At 59.8% G+C, this 23,861-nt stretch overlaps 1 protein-coding gene across 16 annotated transcripts; it reads right to left on the bottom strand.

The window, feature by feature from the left end:
* Window positions 1–712: 712 nt before the first annotated feature.
* On the bottom strand, window positions 713–23,213 carry TMC6 (transmembrane channel like 6). Of its 16 annotated transcripts, none has more exons than XM_027518402.1 (22): window positions 23,032–23,213; window positions 22,703–22,798; window positions 20,265–20,406; window positions 19,968–20,110; window positions 19,709–19,804; window positions 19,231–19,389; window positions 17,374–17,479; window positions 17,157–17,250; window positions 16,670–16,927; window positions 16,193–16,383; window positions 14,951–15,095; window positions 14,165–14,320; window positions 13,587–13,741; window positions 13,409–13,490; window positions 13,154–13,251; window positions 11,509–11,604; window positions 11,162–11,237; window positions 10,017–10,150; window positions 9,700–9,876; window positions 9,544–9,622; window positions 6,556–6,623; window positions 713–1,325 (listed from the first exon to the last, which is right to left on the bottom strand). In XM_027518402.1, the coding sequence occupies exons 3-22, from the start codon at window positions 20,321–20,323 to the stop codon at window positions 1,226–1,228; spliced, it is 2,472 nt and encodes an 823-aa protein (XP_027374203.1). In that variant the 5' UTR covers window positions 20,324–20,406; window positions 22,703–22,798; window positions 23,032–23,213; the 3' UTR covers window positions 713–1,225. The 16 variants fall into 16 exon arrangements, 14 of the variants coding, with proteins under 14 accessions (XP_027374203.1, XP_027374205.1, XP_027374202.1 ...); XM_027518404.1 differs by having other exon boundaries at window positions 22,742–22,798; XM_027518401.1 differs by lacking the exon at window positions 23,032–23,213 and having other exon boundaries at window positions 22,703–22,876.
* Window positions 23,214–23,861: the final 648 nt, after the last annotated feature.

Below are 23,861 nucleotides of genomic sequence, written 5' to 3'. Positions count from 1 at the left end.
CAGCCACCCGCCTGGACCCACGCACTCCGTCCAGAAACCAGTACCATCTGGGTCAACCGTGGCATGTGGCCACAGCCCAGGACTGCTGCTCTCGCTCAACCCGTGACCCAGTTTGGGTGTCAGAAATATCCAAAGAGGACTTCCCTGGTGGCTCAGTGGTTAAGAATCCAGCTGCCAACGCAGGAGACATGGGTTTGATCCCGGATCCAGGAAGATTCCACATGCCGAGGAGCAGCTACACCCGTGGGCCACAGCTACTGAGCGCAGGCGCCACAGCTGCTAAAGCCCGCGGGCCCGTGCTCTGCCACGGGGGAAGCCACCGTAGTGAGAAGCCCGAGCGCTGCAACGAGAGAGCAGCCCCGGCTCGCCACAGCCAGAGAAAAGCCCTCGCAGCAATGAAAATTCAGCACAGCTAAAAATAAATATTTTTTTAAAAAAATAAATATTCAGAGAGAAAAGAGTAGTGAAGGTCTTTAGTGAAGGTTTTTTGTTGGTCGTAGAAGAGCTGACTCATTTCAAAACACCCCAATGCTGGGAAAGATTGAGGGCAGGAGGAGAAGGGGACAACGAAGGATGAGATGGTTGGGTGGCATCACCGACTCCCGACTCAATGGACATGGGCTTGGGTAGACTCTGGGAGTTGGTGATGGACAGGGAGGCCTGGTGTGCTGTGGTTCACGGGGTCACAAAGAGTCAGACACGACTGAGCGCCTGAACTGAGATGTTCTTTTGTTTCAGTAAAGTAGCCTTAAGTTTTTTTTGGGGGGGGATACAGACCATTTTTAAAGTCTTTATTGACTTACAATATTGCTTCTGTTCTATGTTTTGGTTTCCTGACCGAGAGACACGTGGGATCTTAGTTCCCCACCCAGGGATCGAACCCGCAGCCCCTGCATTGAAGGGGAAGTATTAACCCCTGGCCCTCCAGGGAAGCCCCAGCCTTAGATGACTGTGCATAGCGTCTTGTACGAGGACTGCTGAGGTGACGGCACTGGCTACAGCAGCAGCAGCCTGTCCCCACGGGCTTCAGGCCGCAGTCAGGAGTCCGAGCACTTGGCACTGGCTCCCAGGCCCACCCCGGGATCGCCTGCCACGACCATAAGTTCAGCGCCAGTTCTGCTGTCTCATCGGGATTGTGAAGATATCCTCTTGAAGACCAGCCGAAACGTCCTTTGACTTCTGCTCAGAGACCAATGGAGCGAGTGTCTCCTCCTCTCTTACACTCCTAGGGGCCTCGGCCACATTTTACCGAGAAGACAGGACCCAGGTTGGCTCCGGAGGTCAAGACGGCAAGCTCCTGGCTCTGACCGGCCTCTCTAGAAGACCCAGGAAGAGAGCACGGGAGGACCAGCGTCAGGAGAAGAAGGGCTAAAGGAAGAGTGAAGCTCAGAACACGGACGATCAGAACACACGTGGCATCCTGAACTTGTGTAAACCTGGAGGCCACGACTCCACCAGGAGCTCGAGCCAGCCCTTCCCCGGGTGTTCACCTGGTCCCCTGTGAGTCCAGAGTCACCACAGGGGAGCAAACCATCCCAGCGCCTCACTGGAGAACAAGCTCAGTGCCACCGGGATGGCCGAAGGTGAGGCAGACTTCCTGGAGGAGGTGGCTCTTTCCTCCCAAGCCCAGGGAAAACGGGACACGTGGGAGCACAGAGGAGGATGAGTGACTGCCTCCTGGCCTGGAGCAGGGCCAGGCCCTGCTACCCACAGATGAAAAGGAGACTTGGTGTCTGGAATCAAGAGAAAAATTGGAGGCTCAGAACTGTACTGTTGTTTTTTTTTTAACTCATTCTGTCAACACTGTGGGAGAAGGCAAAGACGGCAGGATGCTCAGCGGGGAGAAGCCTGGTGTGTGGAGAAAGGACTTCTGAATGGGGAGAAAGGGTTGGGAAGGAGCCACCTTGGCCAGCCCTGATTCTAAGGACATAGGCCACAAGACCCGAGGAGCTGAGTGTGTGTTCACTGAGACAGGAAGGTGTTTCAAGATTATTTGCAAGAATAGAGCACATGGGGTGGAACAAGAAGAAGTCACATAGGAGTCGTGATGGAAACATGCGGTTAACTTACTAGCGTCTACACATCAGCTCTCCCAGCAGAAGTGCTGTCGACTGGCTTCGCCTGTGTGAGTGGTGAGCTCAGTCGTGTCCGACTCTGCACCCCCATGGACTGTAACCTGCCAGGCTCCTCTGTCCGTGGCCTTCTCCAGGGGAATCTTCCCAACCCAGGGATCAAACCCACGCCTCCTGCATCGGCAGGCAGTTTCTTACCACACCACCTGGGAAAACTTCCCTGAACGGCAGTCCCACGCTGCAGGTGTGACCCAGGAGCCTGGCTCCCCAGTCACCGTGAAATCCTGAAGCTTGTTTCCAAACACACCCCCGAAGTGCACAGAAGCTTCGGGCTTGACATTTCAGATACTGGTTCTCCGTCCTGACTGCATGTCAGAATTATCCAGAAATTTCTTAAAATCCCAGAACCCAGGGCACATCATAAATCCATTCCACCAGAGTCTCTGGTCGAGTGTACAGGCATCAGGGTCTTTAAATCTCCCCGGTTGATTCCACTGAGTGGCCAAGGCAGAGGTGGTGTCCGAGGGAGCCTGTTGGTAGGCTGAGACTGTCAGCCTCCCACCCACTGGAATTCAGCCACTTGCAAGAGCCCAGTGGGTCTCATTCGGCAGTTTACGCTTTTTTCTTTTTCTTTTTTTTTAAAGCAAAACTGTTACGTGCCAGGCATGGTGCTAAGCACCACGTGGGACTGTGTCCATTGTTCCAACAACCCCAAAAGGGGAGGAACAGGGACTGGGAGAGGTTACGGAATGTGCCAAGGCCATGAGCTGATGAGCATCAAACCCAGGCCCCTCTGACTCCACAGCCTTGCTCGGTCAGGGCCCCTCGGGCTCCATCACAGAATATTACAGCTGGAGGCTCGAGGCCACGTGTGTATCAGAAGCCACTGTGATGGGCGACGGACGTGCCTGGAAAGAGAACTGACTGGGACGGGGGACTGGGCGGAGCTAGTGACTCTGGAATTTGAACCCCGCCGGCCAGGCAGCTGGGTGCCACAGCCCTGGGAAGAATCTCTTCTCTGGAAAACCTTGGCCTTGATCTTGAGGTCCTTCAACTGATTGGACAAGGCCCACACACATCGCGGGGGACAGTCTCCTTAAAGTCAGCTGACTGGGTGCTGGGCGCCTGCAGAATGCCTTCACAGCAACACCTCGGTTAGCGCTCAATGGCCAGGGACACCACCTGACTGGCACACGGTGCCTGCAGAAATGCCCGCAGGCTTCTGGCCCGTCTGTCAGCAGCCCCTTGTCCTGACCTCAGTCGTTGCGAGGCAGGCAAAGTGAGCCCAGCCAGTCATAACTGGCGGCACCAGCTCAGACTGGACGTGGTCAGTTTATGATGTCCATCCATCCATCCAAAAGCGCTCTTCATGTGGAGGTGGGCATCTGGGAGTACTGGCCCTGAGAGCCCAGGTCAAGTCTCCCCACCCGACTTCACCCACCCAGCGGTGCTCATGCCCGGAACCGCAGCCAAGAGCTGCTGCCAGCTCCTCGCAGAGGTCCCCAAGCATCACCTGCCTGGTACTAGACACAAGCAAGAGTCCTGATGTCGGGTTCCCGAGAAAGTCAGGTGGCGTCTGTCCCGCACGTCTGCCAAACGCAGGAGCGCCCCCTCGACGTGGGACAGTCCTCAAAACAGGGACCATCTGGGGTTAGCATGGGCCCAGCTGGGAGCGTGGCAGATGGCAGAGGCGTCCCCATGGCCCACCTGCGCCCCCCAAGCCAGGCTTTGCTCCCCCAGGTTCCCCATGGAGATGAGGATTGAGGGCCTATTGCCGCTCTCCCATCCTTTCCCACAGGGCTGCTCCCCCAGCTCCTGCGGACAGTGGGCCCTGGTCAGTGACAGCTCTGTCCCCTCCTCCCCACACCCTCGGGCCCACGGCCTCCCACAGGTTCCTCAAGCTCTGCCTGGCAGGACTGGGGTCACCTCACTCCGCCACAGGCCTGGACACTGGCTGCCCTTCCACCTGCCAAAGGCTCCTCTCTCCACAGCTCATTAGCAAATGACCCACCTTATTTCAGTTCAGTCACTCTGAACTGTCCAACATGTTCATGTCTGAACAGTTGTGTCCGGCTCTTTGCGACCACATGGACTGCACTCCAGGCCTCCCTGTCCATCACCAACTCCCGGAGTTTACTCAAACACATGTCCATCGAGTCGGTGATGCCATCCAACCATCTCATCTTCTGTCGTCCCCTTCTCCTCCCACCTTCAATCTTTCCCAGCATCAGGGACTTTTCCAATGAGTCAGTTCTTCGCATCAGGTGGACAGAGTATTGGAGTTTCAGCTTCAGCGTCAGTCCTTCCAATGAATATTCAGGACTGATTTCCTTTAGGATGGACTGGTTGGATCTCCTTGCAGTCCAAGGGACTCTCAAGAGTCTTCTCCAACACCACAGTTCAAAAGCGTCAATTCTTCGGCACCCAGCTTTCTTTATAGTCCAACTCACATCCATACAAGACTACTGGAAAAACCATAGCTTTGAATAGACGGACCTTTGTTTGGCAAAAGACAGCTTTTTCATATGCTGTCTAGGTTGGTCATAGCTTTTCTTCCGAATGAAATGAAAAGACGCTTGCTCCTTGGAAGAAAAGCTATGACCCATCTCTGCTGCTGCTGCTGCTAAGTCGCTTCAGTCATGTCCGACTCTGTGCGACCCCATACACGACAGCCCACCAGGCTCCCGGTCCCTGGGATTCTCCAGGCAAGAACACTGGAGTGGGTTGCCATTGCCTTCTCCAGTGCAGGAAAGTGAAAAGTGAAAGTGAAGTCGCTGAGTCTTGTCCGACTCTTAGCGACCCCATGGACTGCGGCCCACCAGGCTCCTCATCCATGGGATTTTCCAGGCAAGAGTACTGGAGTGGGGTGCCATTGCCTTCTCCGTGACCCACCTCAGTTCCTCCCTAAATTTGCCCTCCACCCAGTAACCACTGAAAGCATCACTTGATCATCCGCCACCACACATTCCATATCTGTCCCCTGTACTCTTCCCCCCACCTCCCCACCTCACCACAGCCCCCAAGCAGGGCAGCCCCGGAGGCTGCAGTGTCGTGCATCCCTGCTACGAGGGCCTGCGCCAGCAGAGGGCGCCCTGCACTCAGCACTGAAGCCCTGCAGTCTGTTCCATCCAGAGCCCGGCACTGGGGGAGGCCACAGGGCTGGGCCTGGCCAGGAAGACAGCCTTGAAGAAAGAGGGAGAAACTGGAGGCAGAAGAATGCAGGCTGCAGGCCCCGGGGGCACAGCCATACCTGCGCACGCCTGGACAGGCCTGGGTACAAGCACAGACTCCCACAAGATAAGCCCATTTTGCAAAACATGTTTAATTAGAATAAATAAGAGTTCCGGGCAGGGTTCACAAGAGGTGCTCCAGCCTCAGGTGGGCTGCAGAGCCTGCCCCCTGCCCCCATCCCCAGTTGTGTCCCAGCGGGGTCACTTCAGGCGGCATCTGCCTGCAGGGCCGCAGGAACCAGGCTGCCAGCCTGGCGCTCTTACTGGGCGTCCCAGCCGTCTGTGACCAGGGCTGGGGGTGTCACGGCCTCCTCGGTTCTACCAGCCCTGCCAGAAAGGGAAGTCAGCGAGGGGCCCCCGGCCTCGGGCAGTGCGCACCAGTCACCCCCTTAGGCCACAGGACGCCCTAGCAGCTTCCTCATGAGCTCTGAGAAGGGGAAGGAGCGGGAAGGGGCCAGGATTCACCACTGACACCTGGCCGAGGGTGACCCCAGGGACTGCAGCCCGCCAAGCTCCTCTGTCCATGGGATTCTCCAGCCAAAGACACTGGAGTGGGCTGCCATGCCCTCCTCCTGGCCAGGGTGTGGGGAGGATGTCTTATTAGATGGCTCATTCTAGGGTGGGGGGACTCCTGCTGCCCAGGGTGGGGATGGGGAGCCCCAAGGGCTTCCACCTGCAGACCTCAGCCAGCCCCTCTGGCTGGGTGGGGGCTGGGGAAGGGGGTGTGTGCATCCCCGAGTGTGTCTGTCTGTCCAGGCGGCAGGAAGATGTCTGAGTGTGCCTCCCCATCCCCGGACTTAAGCACAGGCAACAGATGCAGGGTGAGATGTGCGGCTGTGGGAGCAGGCCCTGCACTCCTGATGCAGCAGCATCTGGGGGCAGGATGTTCACCCCATGGCGAGAAAGGGGCGGGGCCTGAGGAGAAGGCCAGCTAGACCGACCCCCTGACTCATCAAGACAGGGGATGCAGAGAGGAGGAGGAAAAGGGTGTGAGAGACCCCAGCTCAACCCTGCCCCCTGCACACAGTTCACTTCCTTTTTTCCTTTCTCACCATACTTAAGTTCTCCTCCTGCCCCAAATGCCCCACACACCTGAGGAGAAAAGGGGGGGGAAGTGGACAGGGGAGTCCCAAGAAGTTAAGGGCCACCCGGGGAGGCCAGCAGCCACTCCCCAGCCCTGACTCCTGGAAGGAAGGGGCCTCTGTCCATTCCCTGCTCCCCCAACCTGCAGACTCCCCTCCCAGGCCCCTCACCTGCTCCTCTCCTTCCTCTCGTAGACACGCTGAAGCTTGTTGATCAAGAAGATTTTGTCCTCCCCCTCCTAGAAACACCAGAACACAGAGAGCAGCTGTCCACTGCATGTCCATCCAGAAGTGGCCTGCTCCAGTATGGCACTTGGAGGGGCTCTCAAAGATTTGACCCCGTGAACACGAAAAGTTTAAAGAAAGGAGACAGAGGTACCAAGCAAGAACGAGGGAAAACCGAGAACCCTACAGTGGGCACATGTATACACACACACACACACACAGCTTAGCCTCCTAGCAGCCAATGTGAAAAGGGAAATGTGCTGATTCACACAGCGAGGGCTGCCACCAGAAACAAGCCTGACTCAATATATAACCGGTCCTGCTACTTAGTAAGTCTGCCCTGGGGAAATTACCTCCTCTCTGACCTCGGTCACTGTGTGCTTGGGTCATGGGGTTTGTATGGGTTTTCTATCATTGCGCTAATCGATTACAGAAAGTTAGTGGCTTAAAGCAACACAAATTCAACACCTTTCGGTTCTAGAGATCAGAAGTCTACAATAGGGCTTCTCTGGTGGCTCAGTGGTAAAGAATCCGCCTGTCAATGCAGGAGACACAAGTTCAAGCCCTGGTCAGGGAAGACCTCACATGTCATGGAGCAACTAAGCCTGTGCACCACAGCTATCGAGCCTGTGCTCTAGAGCCCAAGAACCGCAACTACTGAGTCCAAGCACCACAACTACTGAAGCCCGAGCACCCTGGAGCCCGTGCTCCGCAGCAAGAGTAGCCACCACAAAGAGAAGCCCACGCTGCAGCTAGAGAAAAGCCCAGCAGCAACGAAGACCCAGCACAGCCAGACAGAAGGAAACAAAATTTTCTAAAGTCCACAGTGGTCTCACTGGGCTAAAATCAAGGAGTGAGGAGGGCTGGTTCCTTCTGGAGCCTCCAGGGAGAATCTGTCCTCGCCTTCTTCAGCTTCTGAGTCTGCCCACATCCCTGGGCTCACAGCCTCCTCCCATCTGCAGAGCCAGCAGCATCCAGTCAAGTCCTTCTTACACCCTTTTCTCTGATACTGACTCTCCAACTTCCTTTTCTAAGGGCTTTATCATGCCCACCCAAATGATCCAGGACAATCTTCCCCACCTCCAGATCAGCGGATGGAATTACAGCAACTGTAATTCCATCTGCAATCCTGAACCCCCAACTCCAATGCCAGGTGACATGGCTCATTCACAGCTCCTGGGTTTAGGACAAGGACATCTTTGGGGCAGGGATCAACCAATACTTTGGCCACCAGATACAAAGAGCCAACTCATTGGAAAAGACCCTGATGATGGGACAGATTGAGGGCAGGAGGAGAAGGGGGCGACAGAGGATGAGATGGTTGGATGGCATCACCGACTCAACAGATATGAGTTTAAGCAAACACTGGGAGATGGTGAAGGACAGGGAAGCTTGGCGTGCTGCAGTCCGTGGGGTCGCAAAGAGTTGGACGTGACTTAGCGACTAAACAACAACAACATATCAGCCAACCCAGGGCTCTTTCGACAAATGACTGTGAAAAGTGCATAAAGGTTTAAAGTCGAGAACCGGGTTAAACACCCGGCAGACTTCAGGGCCCATGCAGCTCCAGGGTCAGACTGGGTTTCTGGTAGGGCGCCTTCACAAAGAGAAAACAGCAATTCTGCTCGAATGCGTCCTGGGTGCCGGGGACCCTGGCTCACCCAGGAAGATGCTGAGACAGACACACCTCCAAGATGGGTCCTCCCCATTTTCTCTCCACCGAGTTGGTGGGTACAGAGGGCCGTGCGCCTGAGTAAGCCGCCCTGCTCAGTCCCAGGAGAAGATGCTCCGAGTGCTGGCGGAGCTCAGACCAGCAGCCCCAGACTCAGAACCGGGCCCGTGCTCAGCCTTGGTGGGAGACGCTGCCCACCACGAGGGCCGCCTGGGGAACTGTCCTTCAGCTCCTAGAGGAACGGCAGGCGGAACAAGGTGAACCAGGGGTTCCCCTCTCAATGCCCCTGTGCATCCCGCCGGGCACCTCAGGTCCCGAAGATCGACACAGCAGAGCACGAGCCAGTTGGGAAAAACAACCCATTTCCAACAGCTGGGGCCAGGCAACCCCCCTCAGGCAAAACGCCCAGCCTGAGCCCTGCCTGCTGTTTGTAGAAGCATTGCATTGCTTACAACCCAATAAAAAGTGGAAGCAGTCCCCAGGGGATCCTCCCACTTGGAAAGACCTGACTCTGAGCCCCTGCACCAACCAGCCAGCAGCAGGCTCACACGAGCTGCAGCCCAGCCCGGTCCCGCCTTGGCTGACCCCCCGCAGTGGACCCTCAGGTCACTTCTAACGCAGGATGGCGGGGAGCTACCAGCCCTGATGTGACTGCCTGGGGAACACAGGCAGCAGCTGGCCCCAAGGTGGGCTCAAGCATTGAGTACACAAGAGAGAAACCGGAAAGGAAAGGGAGAAAAGGAAAAAAAAATAGCAGTGGGGAGAGTGATGTCGGGGCCCTGGGGACAAGGTCAGAGGCCACTGAGTATTCAGGGAGAACTGCTGTCACCGACACGTGCTCCTGAGCAGCCAGCCCAGACCTGGGCAGGGTAAGGACCAGGCGAAAGGCCCCTGCCGTCCAGGCAAACGCCAGCCCGAGTAACCCTGACTGTCAGGGCAGTGACTTGCCCCAAAGGTGATGGGAGGTCCAGTAACTGAGCAGGGAGGAGGGAGGGACAGCCCATGAGGCAGGGCTGGGCGACCTCTGGGGGACGGGGGGTGGGGGGGGCGGTCGTCGGAGAAGCACCTCTGGAGCCCTCCTCCCAGCGGGCTCTTTGCAGATGGGCAGCCTGGCTGCCTCCCATCTACAACTCTGATGAATACAAACTATGTATCTCAATTGATATAATTTGCTTAGCAAACAACCTCTTTCCACAGCCCAGATCCCGGGGAGGTGAAAAGCCTGGAGGGACCCTGGGTGGAGGGCTCAGAGGGGCACTCACGTTGCTGATTTGCTCCTTGAGGAGGCAGATGACCTTCCGCTGGCCCTTCACCACCTGGATGTTGAGGTAGATCACAGCCCTGCGGGAGATGGGCGGTCAGGCTGGGCCCCTCGCAGGAGCCCGGGAGTGGCAGAAGCCAGGGACCCCGTCACTCACAGCAGCAGGGCTGACACCAGGTAGATGGGGAAGGTATCTTCCACCAGGTAGCGGTGGATCCAGGGCAGCCAGGAGACGCGGGGGCCCGCCTTCTCCAGGCGGCGCACCCACACCTTCCCCGCCTCATACATGGTGTCCAGGGTCCGGAAGGGGCCGCAGGTGCTTGAGGGCTTCACCCTGGGGGAAGAGGGTGGGCGGCGTGACCCCTGAGCCCGGGCAAAGGGCCGCTCCACACCACCCGAACCTCGGCCAGCAGTCAGAGCCTCGCCAGGCGGCCCTCCCCACACCCCAACCCCGGAGGCCAGGCGCCCACTCACTGCCAAACAGCGTAGCAGAGGAAAACGGCCGCGCCCAGGAAGGAGGGGAAGCAGAGCAGGGAGATGAAGACGGTGCTCATGTGGGACGCCTTCCAGGGCCTGCGGGGTGCCTGGCAGTTGGCCATCAGGCTGGCCTGGGGACAAAGGCTGCGTTCGGCCACCACCACCCTGCCGTCCACCACCCCCACTCCCAGGCCTGGTGGGGCCTCCCAGAGCAAACAGGACCGAGGCCCGCCGTGGGCTGAGGGGGTGCTGCGCTTCCAGCACCCTGAGCCCGGCTTCCAGCCTGAGCCAAGACCTCAGAACAGCCCGACAGAGAGGCAGACGCTTGAAATCCTAAGCCCGCAGGCTGGGGAGGGCCAGTGGGGCCACCTCCCCGTCTGCAGAGGGGAGACCAATGGACATGAGGGGATGCTTGGCCAGCTCACTTGTAAGCAGGAGGGATGCTACTCAAAGCCACCTCCATTGACTAAAGGTCTCCAGTGGGCCAGACCCACGCCCTGGGCTTTATAAACATCATCTCCAGCAGTGCCCCCTAGGGCACCATCCATGGGGTTTTTTTTGTTTGTTTTATTGTTTAGTCACTAAAGCATGTCAGACTCTTTGTGACCCCACGGACTGTAGCCTGCCAGGCTCCTCTGTCCATGGGATCTCTCAGGTAAGGATACTGGAGTGGGTTCCCATTTCCTTCTCCAGGGGATCTTCCCGCCCCAGGGATCGAACCCATATCTCCCGCTCAGCAGGTGGATTCTTTACCACTGAGTCACCTGGGCAGCCCATATCCCCTGTGTACAGATGAGGAAACACGGGGAGCAGAGGAGAGGAGGTGCTGGTTCTGAGCGCCTCTGAGCCCCCGGCTGGAAGCCCTGACCTGTACACACGGGCACGTGGCGACAACCATAGACCCTAACGGGATGCTGCCAGCCTGCCAAAGGCAGAGATTCGGGGCCGGAAATCAGCTGGGGTCTGTGCGACTGACCCCAGAGGGTGGCCCTGGGCTGCCAGCCACATACCACCCAGGCCAGGGAAGAGTTCTAATGTCCTAGGGCTCCGTGTTGCCGGCCCAGTGGCCACCCTGGCTGCACACGCTCCCCAGGCCTGCTGCCCCCCGCGCCCCCACCCCCAGGACCCAGCAACACCTTTACCTTCTTAATGTAGAAGAGGAGCAGCAGTTTAATGATCTGCATGGCGGGCAGGAGCGGGGAAAAGAGGACCCCCAGCCTGAGGAGGGCGTGGAGGAGAGAGGGCTGCAGTCCAGGGTCTGGGGTCCTGACCCCCAGGCTGCTCCCCAGGCCCAGAACTGTCCCCCCAGGCCTGGCTCAGGATCAGACCTTGAGGAAAGCCCAGCAAGGGGACTGGAGCCTGGGTCCACTGGGGGCTGAGGGGTCAGGTCACTCCAGAATCCCAGGACTGGACCTTGCTGGGGCCTTGAGGGGGAAGGGGTCAGCCTCCCCGGGGGCTGGGCAATGGGACACACAAGGGAGATGCTCACCAAGTCAGGGTCTGCCCGTAAATCAGCTCCAGAACATTTCCTGCAATGTCGAACTCAGGCTTCCCCTTCCTCTTAAGCTGCTTCTCAGAGAAAAGCCTGGGGCAGAAGAGCCCAGGGGTCACTAAGGAGGACCGATCCCCGAGACCAGCCCGAGGGACGCTGGGACCCCACCCTGACCTGCACAGCAAGCTGACGAGCCAGCCCACCCCTCCCAGTGCCCATCGATGTTGAGGGGAGACGGCGGACTGGGGTCCCACACGGAGGGGTCTGCACTGCAGCTGACTTAGTCTCTGTCCATTTTCTAAGCACGTGCGATACACCCCAGTGCAAACATGCACGTTGGCATCAAAGGTGTTACTGCTTTTTAAAAATCTTATTCCCTGGTGGCTCAGACGGTGAAGAATCTGCCTGTGATGAGGGAGACCCAGGTTCGATCCCTGGGTCAAAAACTTCCCCTGGAGAAGGGAAAGTATTCTTGCCTGGAAAATTCCATGGACAGAGAAGCCTGGCAGGCTGCAGTCCGTGGGGTTGCAAAGAGTTGGACACGACTGAGCAACTTTCACTCCCTCCCTGGTGAAAGTGAATTGAAAGTCGCTCAGTCGTGTCTGACTCTTTGCGACCCCATGGACTATACAGTCCATGGAATTCTCCAGGCCAGAATACTGGAGTGGGTATCCCTTCTCCAGCGGATCTTCCTGACTCAGGAATTAAACCAAGGTCTCCTGAATTGCAGGAGGATTCTTTCCCAGCTGAGCTATCAGATATGGCATCCCTCTTGGTGGCTCAGTGGTAAAGAATCCACCTGCCAGTGCAGGAGACACAGTTTGATTCCTGGCCCCGGAAGATCCCACATGCCATGAGGCAATTAAACCCGTGCGCCCCGACTACTGAGCCTATGCTCTAGAGCCCGGGAGCCACGACTACTGAACCCACATGCCACAATCACTGAAGCCCCAAGCCCTAAAGCTCGTGTTCCATGGCAGAAGAAGCCGCTACAGCGAGAAGCCTGCACACAGCAACGAAGACCCAGCACGGCCAAGGAAAAAAAAGATTTTCTAAAAAAATTATTTTTATTATTATTGAGGCCTCCCTGGTGGCCCAGTAGTTAAGACTCCACGTTTCCACTGCAGGGGGCAGGGGTTCGATCCCTGGTCGGGGAAGTTCTGCATGCCACGAGGTGCGGCCAAAAATAAAAATCAATCTTGAAAAAATTTTAAGTAAAAATCTTATTATTTTTAAATTCCAATGTTCTCAAAGAAAACACAAAAAAGAAGGAAATGACACCTGCCATGCTAGCACCCACAGCCAGGACGGCTGAACACATTCTTCCACTTTCTGTGCTTCCTCCCGACCCTTTTTTCCCTTGACGGATTAGACTACATGCATCATTTTGAAACCTGTTTTCCTTTCCGATCTAAAAATACGCTACATCCTGTTTTCTCAGGGTTTTTCTCAGTTTAACGATATTTTACAGAAGAGCTGTCATGGGTGGAAATTTGTGGTCCCAGTGTGGGGTCAGGTCCTGATTTTCAGAGGCCTGAGGACCGCCCAGGTGACCCCACCTCCACCACACACGCAGGGGAGGACGCTAGGAGCCCTTCTGCAGGGGACGCCCAGGTGCGGGGACCCAGCCCGCGGGCCTCACCTCCACACCAGCTCCCCCAGAAGCGTGTCCAGCAGCGTGAAGATGAAGTCCATCACCATGAGCCGGTACAGCTCCTGGCCCACGAAGTTCTCCCAGCACTGAAACGGAGGCGGCCTCAGCCCCCCCCCTCCCCTGCCACCAGGGGGCCCCCAGGACGCTTGCAGACAGAGCCAGGGAAGGTCAGGCAAGGGCTGGCTGCTGTGAGGGGCCCGGGGAGCCCCAGGCCCCCACCAGCACCGCCCGGCCCACCCTCACCTGGTCCTTCAGGGTGCCCACCCTGCGGCCCAGCCAGTGGTAGCAAAGAATCCCCAAGGTGACCATCTTGAGGATGAGGTTCCTGCGGAAAAGGGTGGGTGCATGGGCTGAGGGCAGGGCGCCTGGGAGACAGAAGTCCCGCCCCAGAAACCCGCACCTGGCCCAGCTAGCCTCGCACCTGCAGATGGCCACGTACACCTCCAGCACTGGGGAGTCGTGCCGCTCCAGGGCGGCCAGGATGCGGAACAGGTAGGGGCCCCCCAGGTTGAGGAGGCAAACCACCAGGGGCAGGAGCAGCAGGACAGCCTCCCGCTCGGCGGACACTGGGCTCTGCTGGGGCGGGGCGGGGCGGGGCAGCGGTCCCCGGAGGGGCCCCAAGGACAGGGTCAGGTCCACTGCCGGGCCCGGCCGCGGGGGGGAAGGGGCTGCAGGGAGGGGTCTGGGGGGACAGAGCAGGTGCAGATGCAGGCACACCTCCCCCACCCCAGGCCCTGTGTTCAAACCGCACAGGAAGGGGGGCGGGAGGCGGAGAAGGGAGGATGGAACGCAGGTGTCGGAAAAAAAGTGAAAAGAGAAACCAAAAGACAAGAAAACAAAAGGACGTCATAATAGCGTTAGAACTAGAATGAGAACAAGGCCCGGGAGGCAAGTGTCCTCTGGAGGGGGCCGGGGCAGAGGGTGTGGGAGGCCAGGAGCCCCAGCTAATAAAGTGGGAGGCCCCGGCCTCCTCGGGGGCCGCCCGCGCCCTCTCCGCACCTTGATCATGAGCTCCGAGAACGTGTAGACAGCTAGGGTGCAGCCCAGAGTGGTGCCCAGACATAGCAGCCACACGAGCCCTAGCACAGCCACCCGTCGCAGCTGCCCGCACGCGCTCCGGCGGTGCTGGCGTGACTGCCATTCAGCCAGCAGCTCCTGCAGGTGACAGCGAGACTGTCCCCCAGGGCACAGACACGCGGGGACCTGCCCACGCGCGCACCACACCCCGGGGGGGCGCACGGAGCCGACACACGGGGAGGCTTGGGGTCGGGGGGGCCAGGGCTCACCTCCCGCCTGCCCCCGGTACCACGGCCTGTGGCTCCGTCAGAGGCCCCGTCTCCAGGGACGTGGCCTGCCCCCCACCTGCCTACTGAGCCGTGCTGCCTGCAGACAGCTGTTCCCTCACCGACTAGGAGCCATGGGACGCTCCCTGAGGGCCCGACAGCTGGGTCAAAACTGAGCGCCTGTGACTCGAATCCCACAGCAGGGACCCCCAACAGCAGAGAATCTTCCAGGAGGCCCAGCTCAGCCACCCTCTGGCCCAAAGGGCCATGGGCAAGGGACTGAGACCTCATTGTTCTCACTTGTACCCCAGGGCTACCGGGGGGGCTGGGAGTGCGGGCCAGCTGGCACAGCGGAGGCCTCTTCCTGCCAGGGCCGGAGGACACGGGGCCTTCAAGAAGAGGAAGCCCTTCTCGAAGGCCCACTGCAGGGCCCCAACTGGTGTTCCCCTGGACACGGGGGTGGCAGACCGTGGCCCCAGGGGGCTGTGAGCCCCCAGCTCACCTTCAGCTGGGTTCGGATGTTGTCGTGCTGAAGCCGGGTGGCCCATCTCTGGGTCACTTTGTAGTCCCAGGAACAGAAAACGGTGATGGCGTGGACCCCCGAGGTGCTGCCCACTCGGTAGCTCTCCCCGAAAGAGCGGGACATGCTGGGAGAAGCAGAGCCAGGCTTGGCAAAAGGCGAAGAGGCCAGGAGAAACAGATCTGACAAAGTGCACCGGCCACTCACAGGAGGCCCCCCGCCCCCGGCCAGTGCTGATGGGCCTCCGGCCACTCTCCCTGCCCCACCTCTAGCCCAGAGCTCTCAGCCTCCTGGGGTGGACCACCGCCCACCCTAGGTCAGACCTGTCCAGCAGGATGCCCAGCAGGCACAAAGGGCTAGAAATGGGGTCAGCTCCACTCCCCACCACCACGCCGGCTGCCTCCCACCCAGACGTGGCTAGAGAAGCTTCTGGCTTACCTCAGGACCTGTGCACTGCCTCTTCTGAGAACCAGAGTACCTTCCTCTGTCTTTCCCTGGCTGCCCTTATTTAACCTCCCTCTGTGGTACTAGGGCCACCCCCCTAGGAAGCTGGTCTGACTCCCATGCTCCATAACACCTGAGCAACGCAACAGTTTCCCAGCCTCTTCACTGGCCTGTCTTCTCCTGTACACAGCAAGCGTCTCAAGGATGTGCACCGAGCTCATTTATCTTCCTGCCCTGAGCAGAGCGCAGCAAATGTGTGTGGAGTGGATGGGTGTGTGGATGAAAGTATGGATGGAAGGAAGGATCTACGGACGCATGGTTGATAGATAGATGGATGGATAGAGTGATGATGGATGGATTGTTGTTGTTCAGACTCAGCTGTGTCCAACTTTGTGACCCCAAGGTGGACTGCAACAAGCCAAGCTTCCCAGTCCTTCTCTATCTCCCGGAGTTTGCTCAAACTCATGTCCCTACCATCCAACCATCTCATCCTGTGTTGCCCCCTTCTCCTCTTGCCTTCAATCTTTGGACGGATGAGTGGATGGGAAAATGGATGGGTGGGTAGCTAGATGGATGACTGGATGGGTGGCTGGATGGATGAAGAGATGATGAATGGATGGGTAGCCAGATGGATTAATGGATGGACAGATGAACGGATGAATGAACGGAGGGAGTGATGACGGATGGATAGGTAGACAAATAGATGAATGAATGAACAGATGGATGCATGGGTGGGTCAGTGATGCTCAGAACTGGGTTCACACGGCAGAGAGCCATTACCTGTAGACCAGAGTGATGCAGGTGATAAAGAAAGCTGCCCCCAGAGTGAAGAGGTAGGCCAGCGGCATGCTGTAGGGCAGGCTGCTCGCCTCGGGAGTGCACTGGCTGCCATCCAGTGGGGAGGCACAAGGCTGGTTCAACGTGGCGTTACTGTAGTAGCCGTAGTACATGACACTGTGGGTGAAGTAGCCCTGCGGAGAAAACGCCTGGCAGGGTCAGGGAGTCTGCCCTCCTGGCAGCTGACCCACCCTCAGGCTTGCAGGGCACCCAGAAGGCGGAGCGAGGAGAAAGGCAGAAGGGGAAGGGCCAGAGAGCAAGCGGGGTGAGGGGAACACGGAGGTGAATGGAGGAGCGCGGCTGCCCTAGGGCTTCCAGGGTCCCAGGGAAAGTGAGGGAGCCAGAGCCACAGCAGGAGTTGGGGTGGGGGTGTAACGAGAGGGTGCCCCTGCTCGCCGCCCCCTCCCCGCCAAGCCTCACCCCGCCGGTGAGGAGCTCCAGGCCCGTGAAGGCGGGCACCGGGCCCGTGGGCGCAGGTGGGAAGGCGGCCTGCACGCCCACGATGAAGGCCAGCAGCGGCAGCAGCAGCAGGGTGTTGAAGGCCAGCAGGGTCTTGAGGAAGAGGAAGTAGGACAGGACGCTGGAGCCGAACCGGCCCCCGATCCGCTTCAGGGCATAGTGCCAGGGCATCAGGGCCTGCAGCCCCGAGAGCAGCGCCAGCCCCAGGTTGTGCGAGGCCTGCGGGGACAGCGGCAGCACGGCTCTCAGGCGGGGCCGGGGCGGGGAGCCGGCCCCAACAGGACCGCAGTCCAGTCTGGGGCCCGGAGCGCAGGGGCGCCGTGAGGGGAGAAGGGAGGTCAGCCCCGGCCCGGAGCCAGGCTGGAGGCATCACTCGGAGGGAGAAAGGACCCCCCCATCGCCCCACTCCACTCCACCCCTTCCCTCCCAGGTACCCAGATGCTCCTACCAGGACACAGCTGTCACGGAGCTGGTCGCAGCAGGAGAGGAGCCCGCGATGCCACTGGGCTCTCTGCTTGCCCCTTGGGGGCCGGCTCTCCTCCCTGGGGGCAGAGGCAGCGTCTGGGGTCGGTCCACTCCCTCCCCACCGGGGACCGCCATCACCCCCTGCCCCGCCCACCCGAGGAAGGGCGTCTGGGGGCCACCCGAGGTGGAGGGGCACTGACCGCAGGCAGCGTTTCTCAGCCAGGCTCAGGGGCATCCCCCGAAGCATGTGGTCCCGCTGGGCCGCTGTCAGGCCCTGGAGCTCCTTCACCAGGAGGCCCCGCTTCTCTGCAGGGGGAAGGAGGCGAGCTGAGGTTCCTGCGGCACCCTGCCCTCCCTCCTGCCGAGCAGCTGTCCCCTGCCACCCAGGCCTCTGCCTCCGGGCCAGGCCCACATGCCTGCCGGCCGTCACCCTCTCTTACCTCCACCCCCGGGAGCCCAGTACACAATCAAGTTCCCCGCATCTTCCAAGGCCCAGCCCAGTGCCCCTCTCCTTGACCCAAACTCCCCTCCTGGGGCCCCTCGAGCATCTTGCTCTGATCCCCCCATGCACTGGAGCCCTATATGCTCCCCCTACTCAGCAGCAATGGGGTCCCAGCCCCCCAGCCCCCCACCACTTCCCACTATGCCAAGCCCCGCTGGGGTCAGTAGAGGACGGCGGGGTCTGGAGATCTGGCCACCCCTCGGCCTCTCTCCTTTCATCCTCACACCCACCCTGGAAAGGGGATGCTATTTTAACTCCTCTTTTCAGATAAGAAATGACCGGAAAGCAGACACCCAGCCTGGTTCGCACAATAAAACTGGAACATTCACCCTGACCCCTGAGCTCACATCACCCTGCACTGCTCCGTCACCTACCAGCTGGGGGCCTTGGGTAAACAGGGAGGGGAAACACAGGAGGGCCCCAGGAAGTGCCCAAGGCCCTGGGCGCTGCTGCCAGAGATCACTTGGTTGAAGACTGACCTGTGCGCTGGGCCCTGCTCCTTCCTACAGCTTTTCTCTCTTGTTCCCCAACTCCCCCACACCAGCCTCCCAGATGCTCAGGGAAGCCAGGAGGCTCCCACCCCGGGGCCTTTGCACATGCCCCCATCAGCTCTAGTGTCACGTCCTCCAGGAAGCCTCCCGGGATTCCTCTAGGCTAGATGGGCGCTGCAACGCTCTCCTGCCAGGCACTTTTCCTCAGCTGCCCTTGTCTGAGCTTTGTTGTTGCTGTTCAGTCACCGGGTTGTGTCCAGCTCTTTATGACCCCATGGACTGCAACACGCCAGGCCTCCCTGTCCCTCACCGTCTCCCAAAGTATGCCCATGTTCATGTCCATTGCATCGGCTACACCATCCAGCCATCACATCTCATCTCAATCTGAGTTTTCAGTTCAGTTCAGTTCAGTTCAGTCGCTCAGTCGTGTCCGACTCTTTGCGACCCCATGAATCGCAGCACGCCAGGCCTCTCTGTCCATCACCAACTCCCGGAGTTCACTCAGACTCACGTCCATCGAGTCAGTGATGCCATCCAGCCATCTCATCCTCTGTCGTCCCCTTCTCCTCCTGTCCCCAATCCCTCCCAGCATCAGAGTCTTTTCCAATGAGTCAACTCTTCGCATGAGGTGGCCAAAGTACTGGAGTTTCAGCTTCAGCATCATTCCTTCCAAAGAAATCCCAGGGCTGATCTCCTTCAGAATGGACTGGTTGGATCTCCTTAACCATCGCTTATCCGTTTATTTGGTTCCTGTTTCACCAGATGATAAACTGCACGAGAACTGAATGGATATGCTCACCACCATCACATCCCAAAGCCAATACCAGCGTCTGTGACACTACAAACACTCGACAGACATTGTAGAGTGCCTGGCTGCTGAGTCAGATCCTGTGCAGCCGGAGAGGCCCATGCTTCTCTGTCCCAATGGCTGGGACACCAAGACCCTCCTGCACGCCTGCAAAGGGACCTCACTCCAGGGGACCTTCAGACAGCCCGCTGCACCCCAGCCCCCACCCCGCCAGCAGATGTCCTCCCCAGTGAGGCCCCGCCCCACCCCCACTCACCCTCCTCCTCCAGGACCGCAGAGTCCAGCTCCAGGTCGTACAGGCGGAGGCTGGGCCGGGCTGAGCGGCCCATGTCCCTGAGCTGCGGCCGGCCGGCCCTGCGACGCAGCTTCACCGTGCGGCTGTAGTACTGGGAGATGATGGCCCCACGGCTCCGGCCTGCGGAGGCCACTGGTCAGTGGAGGGATGCGGCCCCCTCACGTGGAGCCCCCCACACACACACTGCTTCCCAGGACCCAGGAAAGTCCCTTCATAAGAGACCTCAAGCTCCACCGGTTCCCAAGAGTCTATTTTTATCCCCATGATGACTCTGGAGTCATTTTTTTAGAACCCAGCGAGGCTGCCTGGGGCTGGGCTGGGCCTCCAGGCAGCAGATAGGGTGAAGTGGGAGCAGAAGGGGCCCGGCTCTGGGATCTGTAGATCTTTAGCCAGAAACCCCAGCCCAGCCCAGGGTCCGAAGGGAAAGGGTCCCACTCACCAATGGTGCGACTGGGCATGCTGGCCAAGATGCGGAGCGTGGCCATGCTGTAGACGGGGGCACCCTCATGCCCCAGCATGGTCTCGTGGTCGCTGCCTGTCCAGCAAAGTTAAGACTTGTCCAGAGGTTCTACGGATCCTGCCGGCTGGAGATCTCCCCGCCCAGCCCCCTCCCCAGGCCGCTAGGAGGGGCTTCCTCAGAGGGTGAGAGGCTCAGTGCCCTGCCCACCGCATCCCAGCACCTGGACAGGTGGGCTCACCTGAGGCCCCCAGGGCGCCAGTCTCCGGCTGCCTCTGCTGCAGCTCCAGCCCCTCCTCGGCCACCCAGCGGCTCTGCTCCTGGATGAGCTGGTGGAAGGAGTCATGCACTTCGCTCTCATCATAGGGGCTGGGCTCTTGGCTGCTGGATCCAGAACGGGGGATGTGGCGGGGAGGTCAGGCTGCTGCTGACCCAGTCCTCATCCCAGCAGCCTTCCCCCTCCAAAGGGCTGAGGTCCAGCCCACCTCTCCCTGGGGGTGACACATCCCAGCCCCCAGCCCCACCCCAGAGCACCTACCCCTCTGGGTCCTCTGGGGTCTCGAGGACATTGAGGACAAAGGCTGGCGACTGGGACATGTCTGCAGCCCACTGCCAGCAAGTCCACAGCCCTAGCGCAGTTCAGAGCCTGGACACGGCCTCCAGAGCCTCCCGCTGCCCATCTGATGAGACAGGAAGCGTTACAGCAAAGTGAGCCTGGCACCCAGCCCCGCCACCCACTCCCTGGGGACCGTGGGAGGTGCCGCTTCCAGCCTGGGCTGCCTGAGCCCCAACCCTGCCCCCATCTACAGACAAACACCAAACACACGGTCACACGGTCCAGTGTTGTTAGTCACTCAGTCGTTCCCACTCTTTGTGACCTCCATGGACCGTAGCCCACCAGGATCCTCTGTCCATGGAATTCTCCAGGCAAGAATACTGGGGTAGGTGGCCATTTCCTTCTCCAGGGGACTTTTCCCAACCCAGGGATGAAATCCGGGTCTTCCGCACTGCAGGCAGATTCTTTGCCATCTGAGCCACCAGACAAACCCAAAGAATACTGGAGTGGGTTACCATGCCCTCCTCCAGAGGATCTTCCCAACCCAAGGATTGAACCTGCGTCTCTCAGGTCTCCTGCATTGGCAGGCAGGTTCTTTACCACTAGCGCCACCTGGGAAGCACCAGTGAGTGACCCGAGAAAAACCGCAGGCAGGAATGGACTGACAGGGAGACTCCTCCACCACCAGAGGGGAGGAGGGCGGTTAGGGAGGAAGGAAGGGAGGGGAGTCTGGGCAGTTCCCCACCGGTTTCCTCAGTGGCGCCATTCCTGCAAGAGGATGGGCGGGTGGGGGCCTGCGGATGCAGCTCTCCATTCCTAAGGTTCTGACCTGGGGAGTCCCCCTCTTGGGGAGAAAGGTCAGGACAGCTGGGGCCTTTCCTGTGCCCACCCGTGACCCCGCAGCACTTCCTCCTGCCAGAAATCTCACAGGATCCAGCGGCCTGGGCCCGCGCCCCTCACCCCTCACCAGCACCGGACAGAACAGCAGACAGCATGGCCTCAGCTGCACCCCAGACTGCGTCCCCCCTCCACGGCGGTCACTCTGTGCCAAGCTGGGCACATCAAGGTCTCAGCCCTCCTGAGAGTTCCTTACATTCCATCACCTCGGGGCGGGCCTAGGCAGCTGGCTGGGGAGGGGGCTGGGCCTTAAACAGGCAGCCTTTGTCCAGCCTTTGTCCGGGCTCTGCCGTCACCCAGGACAACAGAACCAGGGTGGCCTTGTCCAGGCTCTCCACCCTGTGGGAGTAGGGCGGGGTGGGGGGGAGCGGGCTCCCAGCCACCAGCTGACGCCTGCAGGACTCTGCCCCAGCAAGAATGGGCCCAGCCCTCAGTCTGCCCTGTCCCCCACCCCCGCCCCTCTCCCCACCCTTAACGCCAGGGAGCTCAGCACTTAGGAAAGCTGGCTCAGCTCAAGGGGCTTCCTCAGGCGAGGCCGGGGTGCCCAGCCCACTAGGGCTGTGCCCAGACAGTGCCCCCGCTTGGGGGTGTCCAGTCTCAGAGCCCAGGCCCCACACAGCCCAAGCCCCGTCCCTTTTCTCCCACAGGAGCACAGTGTGGAGAAACCAGCAGAGGTCAGGGGTGGACTCTTGACTCGGCCTAAAAGGAAAAGTGGCTGGAGCCGGGGCTGAGAGTGCCCCCACAGTCTAGAGAGGGAATTCCTTCCAGGAAACACAGACCTTCCCAAGTTCTGAGCTACAGGCCTCTCCCACACACCCCTTCTCCAGGAGGGAGGAGCAGGGCGTGTGGGAGGTGCTCAGAGGCTGCGTGGGGGCTGGGGGCTCACCTGGGCACTGGCACCTGGGCACTGCTTTGGACTTCTGCCTGGGTGGTACCCAGGGCCCTGGTACCCTTGCCCAGGTGGGGACAAGTCGGGCAGGAGTTTCCGGGGCGCACCATTACTGAGCCCTGAGCTGGGTAGGGAGGTGCAGGGCCGGGCCCAGTCTCCAGAAACTCCACCCCAGCCGGAAGCGAGTCCTCTGGGGGCAGTTACCATCAAGGCAGAGTGGCAGCCACGCCTGCGAGCCCAGTGGTGGTGACAGCTCTGAGAGCCCCTGGACCCTCATCTGCCAGTCTCCCACCCCCTCACTTTCGATCAGTGGTACCTACGGGGGCCTCTACCCCTTCCCTTCCGGAGAAACAAAAACCTCTGCCCTCCCCCTGAAGCACCTGCAGGGGCGAGGGGGAGGGGCGGGTGGTGCAGTGGGATCCCCCAGCGGGACCCTCCGCAAAACTCAGGGAGATACAGAAGAACCGCGGGAGGGAACTCAGTGCCTAGTGGTCTCAGAGTCCCAAAGGAACTTGGAGGGGGTCTAGCTGGTGGCCTCAAGGGAACTGGATGGGGTTGGGAGGGGGCGGGGACCACCCCTAAGCCGCAGAGTTATCGCTCCGCCCCACCAGGGTCCCACATCCTGGCCGCTTACCTGGGGGGCGCTGGGGAGCGGGGACGGGCGGCGACTCACCTGTCCCCCGCCCCTGCCCAGCAAGGGCCGCCGGGAACTGTGTTCGGACTCCACCAACTGCGGGAGGGACCGAGAGGTCAGAGGGAGCGAGTGGACAACCCGAGACGAGGCAGACCTGGCGGAGCCACAGAACTGCACCGCCCAGCCCAGCCCACGTGGTGACCCGCCTCCGATAAGTCACGTGACCCGACGGCGGGGTTGGGGGGGGGGCGCCCCGCTTCTCCTGCCCATCGAGCCCTCGACGAACTGTGCCCTCTCCCCGCCAGCTTTCGATCCTTATCCTCACCCACCCAGAGGTCTGAGCAGGATGAAGGCGGCCGAGTATCTAGAAGCCTTCTAGTCTCTGGTCGAAGCCAATTTCTGTGGGACTCAGTTTCCCCAAGTTTCAAACGGGGACAGTAATCGCAGACCTGCCCGCTTCTCAGAGCGATGATCAAAATAACACCAGGCAGCAAAACCACACGAATGGGGCCGGCCCTGCCACACCAGATTGGGTAACCCCTTCCTCCTGCACAGCCTCCGGCAACTCCCGCAAACTGTCTGGTGGAACCTGGGGCTTATCTCCGCCCCAGTCTGGGCGTGGCTTTTGCTGTTTCTCCCGCCGAGTTCCGGCACACTTCCTGTGTGCTAGATGGGGACTGTCCCCATTCGTATTTGCTCAGTTATTCCCCACAAGGCAGGGTGGGGGGCACCGGTGACCCTAGTTCAGAGATGAGGAAGCAGGCTGAGTGGTCAGTCAGCCTCCAGGGGGGTCATCCATCACGACCTGAATCTTGTCCACCCAGGAACTCTGCCTAGAAAGCTGACCTCGAGAGAGTCCGGGAGAGGGCCAGAGGAGAGTCCCCTGGGTTTGAGAAAAGGGTGGCCTCTGGACAGTGGTGGGAGCCATTCTTGGCTGGGAGAAGCCTGGGAAGGTGGGCAGTGAAAGTGAGCTGGAAGGCAGAAAGGAAGGAGAGGGCCCTCCTGGAGGGGAGGACAGGTAGGCCAAGCCAGGATGTCCACACAGAGTCTTTACCTCCGGCTGGGTCTTGGCGCAAGCACCTCAGCATGGAGAACAAGCCCTGCCTAGTCCCTGCCTCTCCCTGCCAACACTGTTCCCCGCCCTGCACGCCCATGCTCC

Source organism: Bos indicus x Bos taurus, chromosome 19 (assembly GCF_003369695.1).
Source record: "Bos indicus x Bos taurus breed Angus x Brahman F1 hybrid chromosome 19, Bos_hybrid_MaternalHap_v2.0, whole genome shotgun sequence".
In the NCBI taxonomy this organism is placed as follows: Eukaryota; Metazoa; Chordata; class Mammalia; order Artiodactyla; family Bovidae; genus Bos; species Bos indicus x Bos taurus.
Note: the sequence above shows the minus strand (reverse complement) of the source record. Positions and strands in the feature narration are given on the sequence as shown.